General features: G+C 44.1%; 1 protein-coding gene across 1 annotated transcript in view; it reads left to right on the forward strand.

Annotated features, from left to right (window-relative positions):
- LOC112238452 (F-box only protein 41-like) overlaps window positions 1–14,396 on the forward strand; it is a 71,811-nt gene extending 57,415 nt beyond the window's left edge. The window contains exons 9-12 of the mRNA XM_042298552.1: window positions 1,566–1,684; window positions 8,031–8,189; window positions 8,951–9,066; window positions 13,961–14,396. Coding sequence (XP_042154486.1) covers window positions 1,566–1,684; window positions 8,031–8,189; window positions 8,951–9,066; window positions 13,961–14,023 — 457 coding nt within the window. The 3' untranslated portion in view covers window positions 14,024–14,396. The remainder of the gene's footprint in view (window positions 1–1,565; window positions 1,685–8,030; window positions 8,190–8,950; window positions 9,067–13,960) is intronic.
- The last annotated feature ends 1,349 nt before the right edge of the window (window positions 14,397–15,745 follow it).

The raw sequence follows: 15,745 nt of genomic DNA on the forward strand, positions 1-15,745 counted from the left end.
TACTAGTAGTACTAGTAGTAGTAGTAATAATATTAAAATAGTTGTAGCAGTATAGTAGTAGTAATAGTTGTAGTAGTTGTGGTATTAGTAGTAGCAGAAGTTGTGTTAGTATAGTTGTAGTAGTAGATATAGTAGTGTTAGTATAGTTGTAGCAGTGTATTTGTAGTATTGTAGTAGTAGTATTAGTAGTAGTAGTAGATATAGTAGTGTTAGTATAGTTGTAGCAGTGTATTTGTAGTATTGTAGTAGTAGTATTAGTAGTAGTAGTTGTAGTAGTTGTGGTATTAGTAGTATAGAAGTTGTGTATAGTTATAGCAGTGTATAGTTGTAGCAGTAGTAGTATTATTTGTAGTAGTTAGTAGTAGTAGTATTAGTAGTAGTAGTAGATATAGTAGTGTTAGTATAGTTGTAGCAGTGTATTTGTAGTATTGTAGTAGTAGTATTAGTAGTAGTAGTAGATATAGTAGTGTTAGTATAGTTGTAGCAGTGTATTTGTAGTATTGTAGTAGTAGTATTAGTAGTAGTAGTAGATATAGTAGTGTTAGTATAGTTGTAGCAGTGTATTTGTAGTATTGTAGTAGTAGTATTAGTAGTAGTAGTAGATATAGTAGTGTTAGTATAGTTGTAGCAGTGTATTTGTAGTATTGTAGTAGTAGTATTAGTAGTAGTAGTAGATATAGTAGTGTTAGTATAGTTGTAGCAGTGTAGTTTGTAGTATTGTAGTAGTAGTATTAGTAGTAGTAGTAGATATAGTAGTGTTTAGTATTTGGAGTAGATATAGTAGTGTTAGTAGTTGTAGCAGTGTATTTGTAGTATTGTAGTAGTAGTATTAGTAGTAGTAGTAGATATAGTAGTGTTAGTATAGCAGTTGTAGCAGTGTATTTGTAGTATTGTAGTAGTAGTATTAGTAGTAGTAGTAGATATAGTAGTGTTAGTATAGTTGTAGCAGTGTATTTGTAGTATTGTAGTAGTAGTATTAGTAGTAGTAGTAGATATAGTAGTGTTAGTATAGTTGTAGCAGTGTATTTGGAGTAGTGTAGTAATAGTATTAGTAGTAGTAGTATTAGTAGTAGTAGTAGATATAGTAGTGTTAGTATAGTTGTAGCAGTGTATTTGGAGTAGTGTAGTAATAGTATTGTAGTAGTAGTATTAGTAGTAGTAGTAGATATAGTAGTGTTAGTATAGTTGTAGCAGTGTATTTGTAGTATTGTAGTAATAGTAGTAGTAATAGTATTAGTAGTAGTAGTATTAGTAGTAGTAGTATTAGTAGTAGTAGTAGATATAGTAGTGTTAGTATAGTTGTAGCAGTGTATTTGTAGTATTGTAGTAGTAGTATTAGTAGTAGTAGTAGATATAGTAGTGTTAGTATAGTTGTAGCAGTGTATTTGTAGTATTAGTAGTAGTAGTATTAGTAGTAGTAGTAGATATAGTAGTGTTAGTATAATTATAGCAGTGCATTTGGAGTATTGTAGTAATAGTAGTAGTAGTTGTATTAGTAGCAGTTATTTAGTTGTTGTTGTTGTCGTTGTTGTTGTGTTTACCGGCCTGTTCATTTCCTTCCGCAGTCAGCAGCCTACCCGCTTCAGTAACCGATGCCTGCAGACGATTGGCCGCTGTTGGCCACACCTCCGAGTGCTCAGTGTGGGCGGGGCTGGCTGTAGCATTCAGGGATTGTCCTTGCTGGGTGAGTGAAAGTCACAGTCTATACCAGAGGTTGATTGGTCTGTCTGGATGAGTGACAGGTGTTTTAGAGAAGAGCCAGGGGCTGGAAATCAAAGAGTTGTGTTGGGTCTCTGTCTATCAGAGTTGTGTTGAGTCTCTGTCTATCAGAGTTGTGTTGGGTCTCTGTCTATCAGAGTTGTGTTGAGTCTCTGTCAGAGTTGTGTTGAGTCTCTGTCTGTCAGAGTTGTGTTGGGTCTCTGTCTATCAGAGTTGTGTTGAGTCTCTGTCTATCAGAGTTGTGTTGGGTCTCTGTCTATCAGAGTTGTGTTGAGTCTCTGTGTTGGGTCTCTGTCTATCAGAGTTGTGTTGGGTCTCTGTCTATCAGAGTTGTGTTGGGTCTCTGTCTCTCTGTCTATCAGAGTTGTGTTGGGTCTCTGTCTATCAGAGTTGTGTTGGGTCTCTGTCTATCAGAGTTGTGTTGGGTCTCTGTCTATCAGAGTTGTGTTGGGTCTCTGTCTATCAGAGTTGTTGTCTCTGTTCAGAGTCTCTGAGTCTCTGTCAGAGTTGTGTTGAGTCTCTGTCTATCAGAGTTGTGTTGAGTCTGTCTGTCAGAGTTGTGTTGAGTCTCTGTCTATCAGAGTTGTGTTGAGTCTCTGTCAGAGTTGTGTTGAGTCTCTGTCTATCAGAGTTGTGTTGAGTCTCTGTCAGAGTGTGTGTCTCTTCAGAGTTGTCTGTCTCTGTCAGAGTTGTGTTGGGTCTCTGTCTATCAGAGTTGTGTTGAGTCTCTGTCAGAGTTGTGTTGAGTCTCTGTCAGAGTTGTGTTGAGTCTCTGTCAGAGTTGTGTTGAGTCTCTGTCTATCAGAGTTGTGTTGAGTCTCTGTCTATCAGAGTTGTGTTGAGTCTCTGTCTATCAGAGTTGTGTTGTTGTGGAGTCTCTGTCAGAGTTGTTGAGTCTCTGTCAGAGTTGTGTTGAGTCTCTGTCAGAGTTGTGTTGAGTCTCTGTCTATCAGAGTCTGTCAGAGTTGTGTTGGTCTCTGTCTATCAGAGTTGTGTTGAGTCTCTGTCTATCAGAGTTGTGTTGTCTCTTCAGAGTTGTGTTGGAGTCTCTGTCTATCAGAGTTGTGTTGGAGTCTCTGTCTATCAGAGTTGTGTTGAGTCTCTGTCAGAGTTGTGTTGAGTCTCTGTCTGAGTTGTGTTGAGTCTCTGTCTGTCAGAGTTGTGTTGAGTCTCTGTCAGAGTTGTGTTGAGTCTCTGTCAGTCTCTGTCTATCAGAGTTGTGTTGAGTCTCTGTCAGAGTTGTGTTGTCTCTGTCTATCAGAGTTGTGTTGGGTCTCTGTCAGAGTTGTGTTGGGTCTCTGTCTATCAGAGTTGTGTTGAGTCTCTGTCTATCAGAGTTGTGTGTTGGTCTCTGTCTATCAGAGTTGTGTTGAGTCTCTGTCTATCAGAGTTGTGTTGAGTCTCTGTCTATCAGAGTTGTGTTGAGTCTCTGTCTATCAGAGTTGTGTTGGGTCTCTGTCTATCAGAGTTGTGTTGGGTCTCTGTCTATCAGAGTTGTGTTGGGTCTCTGTCTATCAGAGTTGTGTTGAGTCTCTGTCTATCAGAGTTGTGTTGAGTCTCTGTCTATCAGAGTTGTGTCTCTTCAGAGTTGTCTCTGTCTCTGTCAGAGTTGTGTTGAGTCTCTGTCTATCAGAGTTGTGTTGAGTCTCTGTCTATCAGAGTTGTGTTGGGTCTCTGTCTATCAGAGTTGTGTTGAGTCTCTTGTGTTGGGTCTCTGTCTATCAGAGTTGTGTTGAGTCTCTGTCAGAGTTGTGTTGGGTCTCTGTCATCAGAGTTGTGTTGAGTCTCTGTCTATCAGAGTTGTGTGTCTCTGAGTTGTCTCTGTCTATCAGAGTTGTGTTGAGTCTCTGTCTATCAGAGTTGTGTTGGGTCTCTGTCTATCAGAGTTGTGTTGGTCTCTGTCTATCTGTCAGTCTCTGTCTATCAGAGTTGTGTTGAGTCTCTGTCAGAGTTGTGTTGGGTCTCTGTCAGAGTTGTGTTGGGTCTCTGTCTCAGAGTTGTCTAGTCTCTGTCAGAGTTGTGTTGAGTCTCTGTCAGAGTTGTGTTGAGTCTCTGTCTATCAGAGTTGTGTTGAGTCTCTGTCAGAGTTGTGTTGGTCTCTGTCTATCAGAGTTGTGTTGGTCTCTGTCTATCAGAGTTGTCTGGGTCTCTGTCTATCAGAGTTGTGTTGGTCTCTGTCTCTGTCTCTCTATCAGAGTTGTGTCTCTGTCAGAGTTGTGTTGGGTCTCTGTCTATCAGAGTTGTGTTGAGTCTCTGTCTATCAGAGTTGTGTTGAGTCTCTGTCTATCAGAGTTGTGTTGGGTCTCTGTCTATCAGAGTTGTCAGAGTTGTGTTGAGTCTCTGTCTATCAGAGTTGTGTTGTCAGAGTCTCTGTCTATCAGAGTTGTGTTGAGTCTCTGTCAGAGTTGTGTTGAGTCTCTGTCTATCAGAGTTGTGTTGAGTCTCTGTCAGAGTTGTGTTGGTCTCTGTCTATCAGAGTTGTGTTGGGTCTCTGTCTATCAGAGTTGTGTTGAGTCTCTGTCAGAGTTGTGTTGAGTCTCTGTCAGAGTTGTGTTGAGTCTCTGTCAGAGTTGTGTTGAGTCTCTGTCTATCAGTTGTGTTGAGTCTCTGTTGTGTTGGGTCTCTGTCTATCAGAGTTGTGTTGAGTCTCTGTCTATCAGAGTTGTGTTGTCTCTGTCAGAGTTGTGTTGAGTCTCTGTCTATCAGAGTTGTGTTGAGTCTCTGTCTATCAGAGTTGTGTTGGTCTCTGTCAGAGTTGTGTTGAGTCTCTGTCAGAGTTGTGTTGGGTCTCTGTCTATCAGAGTTGTGTTGTGTTCAGAGTCTCTGTCTATCAGAGTTGTGTTGAGTCTCTGTCAGAGTTGTGTTGAGTCTCTGTCAGAGTTGTGTTGAGTCTCTGTCAGAGTTGTGTTGAGTCTCTGTCAGAGTCTCTGTGTTGGGTCTCTGTCTCTGTCTATCAGAGTTGTGTTGAGTCTCTGTCTATCAGAGTTGTGTTTGGGTCTCTGTCTATCAGAGTTGTGTTGAGTCTCTGTCTATCAGAGTTGTGTTGAGTCTCTGTCTATCAGAGTTGTGTTGAGTCTCTGTCAGAGTTGTGTTGTCTCTATCAGAGTTGTGTTGAGTCTCTGTCTATCAGAGTTGTGTTGGGTCTCTGTCTATCAGAGTTGTGTTGGGTCTCTGTCTATCAGAGTTGTGTTGTCTCTTCAGAGTCTCTGTCAGAGTTGTGTTGGGTCTCTGTCTATCAGAGTTGTGTGTCTCTGTCTATCAGAGTTGTGTTGAGTCTCTGTCTATCAGAGTTGTGTTGAGTCTCTGTCTATCAGAGTTGTGTTGGGTCTCTGTCTATCAGAGTTGTGTTGGTCTCTGTCTATCAGAGTTGTGTTGGGTCTCTGTCAGAGTTGTGTTGGGTCTCTGTCAGAGTTGTGTTGTTGTGTTCTCTGTCTATCAGAGTTGTGTTGAGTCTCTGTCAGAGTTGTGTTGAGTCTCTGTCTATCAGAGTTGTGTTGAGTCTCTCTCTGTCAGAGGGTCTCTGTCATGTTGAGTTCTATCAGTGTTGGGTCTCTGTCTATCAGAGTTGTGTTGGGTCTCTCTGTCTATCAGAGTTGTGTTGAGTCTCTGTCAGAGTTGTGTTGAGTCTCTGTCAGAGTTGTGTTGAGTCTCTGTCTATCAGAGTTGTGTTGAGTCTCTGTCAGAGTTGTGTCTCTGTCTATCAGAGTCTCTGTCTCTCAGAGTTGTGTTGGAGTCTCTGTCTATCAGAGTTGTGTTGAGTCTCTGTCTATCAGAGTTGAGTCTCTGTCTATCAGAGTTGTGTTGGGTCTCTGTCTATCAGAGTTGTGTTGAGTCTCTGTCTATCAGAGTTGTGTTGAGTCTCTGTCAGAGTTGTGTTGAGTCTCTGTCAGAGTTGTGTTGTCTCTCTCAGAGTTGTGTTGGGTCTCTGTCTATCAGAGTTGTGTTGGGTCTCTGTCTATCAGAGTTGTGTTGAGTCTCTGTCAGAGTCTGGGTCTCTGTCAGAGTTGTGTTGAGTCTCTGTCTATCAGAGTTGTGTTGAGTCTCTGTTCAGAGTTGTGTTGAGTCTCTGTCTATCAGAGTTGTGTTGAGTCTCTGTCATCAGAGTTGTGTTGGGTCTCTCTGTCAGAGTCTCTGTCTATCAGAGTTGTGTTGGGTCTCTGTCTATCAGAGTTGTGTTGGGTCTCTGTCAGAGTTGTGTTGGGTCTCTGTCTATCAGAGTTGTGTTGGGTCTCTGTCTATCAGAGTTGTGTTGAGTCTCTCTGTCAGAGTTGTGTTGGGTCTCTGTCTATCAGAGAGTTGTGTTGGGTCTCTGTCAGAGTTGTGTTGGGTCTCTGTCTATCAGAGTTGTGTTGGGTCTCTGTCTGTCAGAGTTGTGTTGGGTCTCTGTCTATCAGAGTTGTGTTGGTCTCTGTCTCTGTCTGTCTATCAGAGTTGTGTTGGGTCTCTGTCTATCAGAGTTGTGTTGGGTCTCTGTCAGAGTTGTGTTGGGTCTCTGTCAGAGTTGTGTTGAGTCTCTGTCTATCAGAGTTGTGTTGAGTCTCTGTCAGAGTTGTGTTGGGTCTCTGTCTATCAGAGTTGTGTTGGGTCTCTGTCTATCAGAGTTGTGTTGAGTCTCTGTCAGAGTTGTGTTGAGTCTCTGTCAGAGTTGTGTTGAGTCTCTGTCTAACAGAGTTGTGTTGAGCCTCTGTCTATCAGAGTTGTGTTGTGTCTCTGTCAGAGTGTGTGTTGGGTCTCTGTCTATCAGAGTTGTGTTGGGTCTCTGTCTATCAGAGTTGTGTTGAGTCTCTGTCTATCAGAGTTGTGTTGGGTCTCTGTCTATCAGAGTTGTGTTGAGTCTCTGTCTATCAGAGTTGTGTTGAGTCTCTGTCAGAGTTGTGTTGGGTCTCTGTCTATCAGAGTTGTGTTGGGTCTCTGTCTATCAGAGTTGTGTGGGTCTCTGTCTCTGTCTAGTCTCTGTCAGAGTTGTGTTGAGTCTCTGTCTATCAGAGTTGTGTTGAGTCTCTGTCTATCAGAGTTGTGTTGGGTCTCTGTCTATCAGAGTTGTGTTGGGTCTCTGTCTATCAGAGAGTCTCTGTCAGAGTTGTGTTGAGTCTCTGTCTGTCAGAGTTGTGTTGGGTCTCTGTCTATCAGAGTTGTGTTGGTCTCTGTCTCTGTCTATCAGAGTTGTGTTGAGTCTCTGTCTATCAGAGTTGTGTTGAGTCTCTGTCAGAGTTGTGTTGGGTCTCTGTCTATCAGAGTTGTGTTGGGTCTCTGTCTATCAGAGTTGTTGTGTCTCTGTCTATCAGAGTTGTGTTGAGTCTCTGTCAGAGTTGTGTTGAGTCTCTCTATCAGAGTTGTGTTGGGTCTCTGTCTATCAGAGTTGTGTTGAGTCTCTGTCAGAGTTGTGTTGAGTCTCTGTCAGAGTTGTGTTGAGTCTCTGTCAGAGTTGTGTTGAGTCTCTGTCAGAGTCTCTGTGTGTTGGGTCTCTGTCAGAGTTGTGTTGAGTCTCTGTCTATCAGAGTTGTGTTGGGTCTCTGTCAGAGTTGTGTTGGGTCTCTGTCAGAGAGTCTCTGTATCAGAGTTGTGTGGGTCTCTGTCTGTCAGAGTTGTGTCTCTTGAGTCTCTGTCTATCAGAGTTGTGTTGGGTCTCTGTCATCAGAGTTGTGTTGGGTCTCTGTCTATCAGAGTTGTGTTGAGTCTCTGTCTATCAGAGTTGTGTTGAGTCTCTGTCTATCAGAGTTGTGTTGAGTCTCTGTCTGTCAGAGTTGTGTTGGGTCTCTGTCTATCAGAGTTCAGAGTTGTTGGGTCTCTGTCTATCAGAGTTGTGTTGGAGTCTCTGTCTATCAGAGTGAGTCTCTGTCAGAGTTGTGTTGGGTCTCTGTCTATCAGAGTTGTGTTGGGTCTCTGTCTATCAGAGTTGTGTTGGGTCTCTGTCTATCAGAGTTGTGTTGGTCTCTGTCTCTGTCTGTCAGAGTTGTGTTGGGTCTCTGTCTATCAGAGTTGTGTTGGGTCTCTGTCTATCAGAGTTGTGTTGGGTCTCTGTCAGAGTTGTGTTGGGTCTCTGTCAGAGTTGTGTTGAGTCTCTGTCTATCAGAGTTGTGTTGGGTCTCTGTCAGAGTTGTGTTGAGCCTTGTAGTTCGTAGGTGTGTGGGTTAGGGTTAGTTGTGTTGTGTTTCTGTATCTCTCTCCCTGTAGTTCATAGTTGTGTGGGTTAGGGTTAGTTGTGTTGTGTTTCTGTATCTCTCTCCCTGTAGTTCATAGTTGTGTGGGTTAGGGTTAGTTGTGTTGTGTTTCTGTGTCTCTGTCAAGTCTAATTTTATCTCTCCCTGTAGTTCGTAGGTGTGTGGGTCTCCAGGTGTTGGAGTTGGAGCGTGTTACTGACTTGGTCCAGGAGGGGGCAGCAGAGCTGTGTAGAGAAGGACTACAGAATCTAGAGACTCTACTACTCACCTCTACTCCTGTTACACCTGAAGCACTTCTGCACTTTAACAGTGAGTTACTGACCTCTGACCTCTAACCCCTGACCTCTACTCCAGTTACACCTGAAGCACTACTGCACTTTAACAGTGAGTTTCTGACCTCTAACCCCTGACCTCTACTCCTGTTACACCTGAAGCACTACTGCACTTTAACAGTGAGTTACTGACCTCTGACCTCTAACCCTGACCTCTACTCCTGTTACACCTGAAGCACTGCTGCACTTTAACAGTGAGTTGCTGACCTCTGACCCCTGACCTCTACTACTTACCTCTACTCCAGTTACACCTGAAGCACTACTGCACTTTAACAGTGAGTTGCTGACCTCTGACCCCTGACCTCTACTCCAGTTACACCTGTAGCACAACTGCACTTTAACAGTGAGTTTCTGACCTCTAACCCCTGACCTCTACTCCTGTTACACCTGAAGCACTACTGCACTTTAACAGTGAGTTGCTGACCTCTGACCCCTGACCTCTACTCCAGTTACACCTGTAGCACAACTGCACTTTAACAGTGAGTTTCTGACCTCTAACCCCTGACCTCTACTCCTGTTACACCTGAAGCACTACTGCACTTTAACAGTGAGTTACTGACCCCTGACCTCTAACCCCTGACCTCTACTCCTGTTACACCTGAAGCACTACTGCACTTTAACAGTGAGTTACTGACCCCTGACCTTTACACCTGATAGACCTATGTAGGATACTAAAAGCCCAAATACCATCTTTTCCTTCTCAGTAGTGACCTCTCCCCCATCCTCTCCATGTTCTAGGTGTATGTTGTAACCTCAGGTCCATCATAGTGCAGATTGGGGTAGCTGACCACTTTGAGGAGCCAGACAGTCCTGAAGCTAAGAGACAGTACAATGAGATGGTCAACAAGTTACAGGTAAATGAACCTTTCTCTGTTCACGCAGCCTTTTCCCTGAAATGCCTTTGAACAGAGCACTAGAGGTCAACTCCAGTAGCATCAAATGATGCCAGTTGAAGTCACAACACTCCATACTGTATATACAGTTGATGTCAGAAGTTTACGTACACTTTAGCCAAATACATTTAAACTCAGTTGTTCACAATGCCTGACATTTAATCCTAGTAAAAATTCCCTGTCTGAGGTCAGTTAGGATCACCACTTTAATTTAAGAATGTGAAATGTGAGAATAATAGTAGAGATAATGATTTATTTCAGCTTTTATTTCTTTCATCACATTCCCAGTGGGTCAGAAGTTTACGTACGCTCAATTAGTATTTGGTAGCATTGCCTTTAAATTGTTTAACTTGGGTCAAATGTTTCGGGTAGCCTTCCACAAGCTTCCCACAATAAGTTGGGTGAATTTTGGCCCATTCCTCCTGACAGAGCTGGTGTAACTGAGTCTTTGTAGGCCTCCTTGCTTGCTTTGTAGGCCTCCTTGCTTGCTTTGTAGGTTTTGTAGGCCTCCTTGCTCGCACACACTTTTTCAGTTCAGCCCACACATTTTCTATAGGATTGAGGTCAGGGCTTTGTGATGACCACTCCAATATCTTGACTTTGTTGTCCTTAAGCCATTTTACCACAACTTTGGAAGTATGCTTGGGGTCATTGTCCATTTGGAAGACCCATCTGCGACCACGCTTTAACTTCCTGACTGATATCTTGAGATGTTGCTTCAATATATCCACATAATTTTCCTGCCTCATAATGCCATCTATTTTGTGAAGTCCACCAGTCCCTCCTGCAGCAAAGCACCCCCATAACATGATGCTGCCACCCCCGTGCTTCACGGTTGGGATGGTGTTCTTCAGCTTGCAAGCCTCTCCCTTTCTCCTCCAAACATAACGATGGTCATTATGGCCAAACAGTTCTATTTTTGTTTCATCAGACCAGAGGACATTTCTCCAAAAAGTACAATCTTTGTCCCCATGTGCAGTTGTAAACCGTAGTCTGGCTTTTTTATGGCGGTTTTGGAGCAGTGGCTTCTTACTTGCTGAGCGGCCTTTCAGGTTATGTCGATATAGGACTCGTTTTACTGTGGATATAGATACTTTTGTACCTGTTTCCTCCAGCATTTTCACAAGGTCCTTTGTTGTTGTTCTGGGATTGATTTTCACTTTTCGCACCAAATCAAATCAAATCAAATCAAATCACATTTTATTTGTCACATACACATGGTTAGCAGATGTTAATGCGAGTGTAGCGAAATGCTTGTGCTTCTAGTTCCGACAATGCAGTAATAACGAGCAAGTAATCTAACTAACAATTCCACAAAAAACTACTGTCATACACAGTGTAAGGGGATAAAGAATATGTACATAAGGATATATGAATGAGTGATGGTACAGAGCAGCATAGGCAAGATACAGTAGATGATATCGAGTACAGTATATACATATGAGATAAGTATGTAAACCAAGTGGCATAGTTAAAGTGGCTAGTGATACATGTATTACATAAGGATGCAGTCGATGATATAGAGTACAGTATCAACGTATGCATATGAGATGAACAATGTAGGGTAAGTAACATTATATAAGGTAGCATTGTTTAAAGTGGCTAGTGATATATTTACATCATTTCCCATCAATTCCCATGATTAAAGTGGCTGGAGTAGAGTCAGTGTCATTGACAGTGTGTTGGCAGTAGCCACTCAATGTTAGTGGTGGCTGTTTAACAGTCTGATGGCCTTGAGATAGAAGCTGTTTTTCAGTCTCTCGGTCCCAGCTTTGATGCACCTGTACTGACCTCGCCTTCTGGATGGCAGCGGGGTGAACAGGCAGTGGCTCGGGTGGTTGATGTCCTTGATGATCTTTATGGCCTTCCTGTAGCATCGGGTGGTGTAGGTGTCCTGGAGGGCAGGTAGTTTGCCCCCGGTGATGCGTTGTGCAGACCTCACTACCCTCTGGAGAGCCTTACGGTTGAGGGCGGTGCAGTTGCCATACCAGGCGGTGATACAGCCCGCCAGGATGCTCTCGATTGTGCATCTGTAGAAGTTTGTGAGTGCTTTTGGTGACAAGCCGAATTTGTTCAGCCTCCTGAGGTTGAAGAGGCGCTGCTGCGCCTTCCTCACGATGCTGTCTGTGTGAGTGGACCAATTCAGTTTGTCTGTGATGTGTATGCCGAGGAACTTAAAACTTGCTACCCTCTCCACTACTGTTCCATCGATGTGGATGGGGGTGTTCCCTCTGCTGTTTCCTGAAGTCCACAATCATCTCCTTAGTTTTGTTGACGTTGAGTGTGAGGTTATTTTCCTGACACCACACTCCGAGGGGCCCTCACCTCCTCCCTGTAGGCCGTCTCGTCGTTGTTGGTAATCAAGCCTACCACTGTTGTGTCGTCCGCAAACTTGATGATTGAGTTGGAGGCGTGCATGGCCACGCAGTCGTGGGTGAACAGGGAGTACAGGAGAGGGCTCAGAACGCACCCTTGTGGGGCCCCAGTGTTGAGGATCAGCGGGGAGGAGATGTTGTTGCCTACCCTCACCACCTGGGGGCGGCCCGTCAGGAAGTCCAGTACCCAGTTGCACAGGGCTGGGTCGAGACCCAGGGTCTCGAGCTTGATGACGAGCTTGGAGGGTACTATGGTGTTGAATGCCGAGCTGTAGTCGATGAACAGCATTCTCACATAGGTATTCCTCTTGTCCAGATGGGTTAGGGCAGTGTGCAGTGTGGTTGAGATTGCATCGTCTGTGGACCTATTTGGGCGGTAAGCAAATTGGAGTGGGTCAAGGGTGTCAGGTAGGGTGGAGGTGATATGGTCCTTGACTAGTCTCTCAAAGCACTTCATGATGACGGATGTGAGTGCTACGGGGCGGTAGTCGTTTAGCTCAGTTACCTTAGCTTTCTTGGGAACAGGAACAATGGTGGCCCTCTTGAAGCATGTGGGAACAGCAGACTGGTATAGGGATTGATTGAATATGTCCGTAAACACACCGGCCAGCTGGTCTGCGCATGCTCTGAGGGCGCGGCTGGGGATGCCGTCTGGGCCTGCAGCCTTGCGAGGGTTAACACGTTTAAATGTCTTACTCACTTCGGCTGCAGTGAAGGAGAGACCGCATGTTTCCGTTGCAGGCCGTGTCAGTGGCACTGTATTGTCCTCAAAGCGGGCAAAAAGTTATTTAGTCTGCCTGGGAGCAAGACATCCTGGTCCGTGACTGGGCTGGATTTCTTCTGTAGTCCGTGATTGACTGTAGTCCCTGCCACATACCTCTTGTGTCTGAGCCGTTGAATTGAGATTCTACTTTGTCTATGTACTGGCGCTTAGCTTGTTTGATAGCCTTGCGGAGGGAATAGCTGCACTGTTTGTATTCAGTCATGTTACCAGACACCTTGCCCTGATTAAAAGCAGTGGTTCGTGCCTTCAGTTTCACACGAATGCTGCCATCAATCCACGGTTTCTGGTTAGGGAATGTTTTAATCGTTGCTATGGGAACGACATCTTCAACGCACGTTCTAATGAACTCGCACACCGTATCAGCGTATTCGTCAATGTTGTTGTCTGACGCAATACGAAACATCTCCCAGTCCACGTGATGGAAGCAGTCTTGGAGTGTGGAGTCAGCTTGGTCGGACCAGCGTTGGACAGACCTCAGCGTGGGAGCCTCTTGTTTTAGTTTCTGTCTGTAGGCAGGGATCAACAAAATGGAGTCGTGGTCAGCTTTTCCGAAAGGGGGGCGGGGCAGGGCCTTATATGCGTCGCGGAAGTTAGAGTAACAATGATCCAGGGTCTTTCCACCCCTGGTTGCGCAATCGATATGCTGATAAAATTTAGGGAGTCTTGTTTTCAGATTAGCCTTGTTAAAATCCCCAGCTACAATGAATGCAGCCTCCGGATAAATCGTTTCCAGTTTGCAGAGAGTTAAATAAAGTTCGTTCAGAGCCATCGATGTGTCTGCTTGGGGGGGGGTATATACGGCTGTGATTATAATCGAAGAGAATTCTCTTGGTAGATAATGCGGTCTACATTTGATTGTGAGGAATTCTAAATCAGGTGAACAGAAGGATTTGAGTTCCTGTATGTTTCTTTCATCACACCATGTCACGTTGGTCATAAGGCATACGCCCCCGCCCCTCTTCTTACCAGTAAGATGTTTGTTTCTGTCGGCGCGATGCGCGGAGAAACCCGCTGGCTGCACCGCTTCGGATTGCGTCTCTCCAGTTAGCCATGTTTCCGTGAAGCAAAGAACGTTACAGTCTCTGATGTACGTTCATCTCTAGGAGACAGAATGCATTTCCTTCCTGAGCGGTATGACGGCTGCGTGGTCCCATGGAGTTTATACTTGAGTACTATTGTTTGTACAGATGAACGTGGTACCTTCAGGCATTTGGAAATTGCTCCCAGACTTGTGGAGGTCTACAATTGTTTTCCTGAGGTCTTGGCTGATTTCTTTTGATTTTCCCATGATGTCAAGCAAAGAGTCAATGAGTTTGAAGGTAGGCCTTGAAATACATCCACAGGTACACCTCCAATTGACTCAATTGACTCAATTAGCCTATCAGAAGCTTCTAAAGTCATGCCATATTTTTCTGGAATTTTCCACGCTGTTTAAAGGCAGTCAACATAGTGTATGTAAACTTCTGACCCACTGGAATTGTGATACAGTGAATTATAAGTGAAATAATCTGTCTGTAAACAATTGTTGGAAAAATGACTTGTGTCATGGACAAAGTAGATGTCCTTTACCGACTTGCCAAAACTATAGTTTGTTAACAAGAAATGTGTGGAGTCGTTGAAAAACGAGTTTTAATGACTCCAACCTAAGTGTATGTAAACTTCCGCCTTCTACTGTATATTATTGTCTCTCCTACAGGCCCTAAAGAAGAGACCAGGTCTGTCTGAAGTGTTGCAGATCAAAGCTGACGTTTTCGTTTGACCTATTCCTCCTCCTTGTCTTCTTCCTCCTCCCCTTACATCTCACTGACCTGTCAGTCACACAGCCAATCAGCGAGTCTGGAAGCGACCTCAACAACCAGTCAGACTTGTGACACATTTGCCAACCAATTGGAAGATGCAGCATCCTGGAGAGAAGAAGCAATCAGCCAATAGGAATCACACAGACATGAAGATGACACATCAGACGTTAGTTGTGAAGCTGCTGGGTTCAGAGATTCTTCAAACATAACAGCAACATACTATATTACTGTGATGTAACAGAGACTTTACCCATGCAACGCACGCACAGACAGACAGACAGACAGACAGACAGACAGACAGACAGACAGACAGACAGACAGACAGACAGACAGACAGACAGACAGACAGACAGACAGACAGACAGACAGACAGACAGACAGACAGACAGACAGACAGACAGACAGACAGACAGACAGACAGACAGACAGACAGACAGACAGACAGACAGACAGACAGACAGACAGACAGACAAGTGTGTTCCATTCCTCGGTGAGTTAGGGGTGTTTAGCAGTCTTAGGGGGTGTAGCAGTCTTAAGGGGGTTAGCTGTCTTAAGGGGGTTAGCTGTCTTTAGGGGTTAGCTGTCTTAAGGGGGTTAGCAGTCTTAGGGGGTTAGCTGTCTTAGGGGGTTAGCAGTCTTAGGGGGTTAGCAGTCTTAGGGGGTTAGCAGTCTTAGGGGGTGAGCAGTCTTAGGGGTTAGCAGTCTTAAAGGGGTTAGCAGTCTTAGGGGGTTAGCAGTCTTAGGGGGTTAGCAGTCTTAGGGGATTTTCACAAACATTCCTCTATAAAGAACTGGTCTCTCCTCTATAAAGAACTAGTCTCTCCTCTATAAAGAACTAGTCTCTCCTCTATAAAGAACTGGTCTCTCCTCTATAAAGAACTGGTCTCTCCTCTATAAAGAACTGACCTCTCCTCTATAAAGAACTGACCTCTCCTCTATAAAGAACTGACCTCTCCTCTATAAAGAACTGACCTCTCCTCTATAAAGAACTGACCTCTCCTCTATAAAGAACTGGTCTCTCCTCTATAAAGAACTGGTCTCTCCTCTATAAAGTACTGGTCTCTCCTCTATAAAGAACTGGTCTCTCCTCTATAAAGAACTAGTCTCTCCTCTATAAAGAACTGGTCTCTCCTCTATAAAGAACTGACCTCTCCTCTATAAAGAACTGGTCTCTCCTCTATAAAGAACTGATCTCTCCTCTATAAATAACTGGTCTCTCCTCTATAAAGAACTGGCCTCTCCTCTATAAGGAACTGGTCTCTCCTCTATAAAGAACTGACCTCTCCTCTATAAAGAACTGGTCTCTCCTCTATAAAGAACTGGTCTCTCCTCTATAAAGAACTGACCTCTCCTCTATAAAGAACTGGTCTCTCCTCTATAAAGAACTGGTCTCTCCTCTATAAAGAACTGGTCTCTCCTCTATAAAGAACTGGTCTCTCCTCTATAAAGAACTGGTCTCTCCTCTATAAAGAACTGGTCTCTCCTCTATAAAGAACTAGTCTCTCCTCTATAAATAACTGGTCTCTCCTCTATAAAGAACTGGTCTCTCCTCTATAAAGAACTGGTCTCTCCTCTATAAAGAACTGGTCTCTCCTCTATAAATAACTGGTCTCTCCTCTATAAATAACTGGTCTCTCCTCTATAAAGAACTGGTCTCTCCTCTATATATAACTGGTCTCTCC

Source organism: Oncorhynchus tshawytscha, linkage group LG15, assembly GCF_018296145.1.
Source record: "Oncorhynchus tshawytscha isolate Ot180627B linkage group LG15, Otsh_v2.0, whole genome shotgun sequence".
NCBI classification, from domain to species: domain Eukaryota; kingdom Metazoa; phylum Chordata; class Actinopteri; order Salmoniformes; family Salmonidae; genus Oncorhynchus; species Oncorhynchus tshawytscha.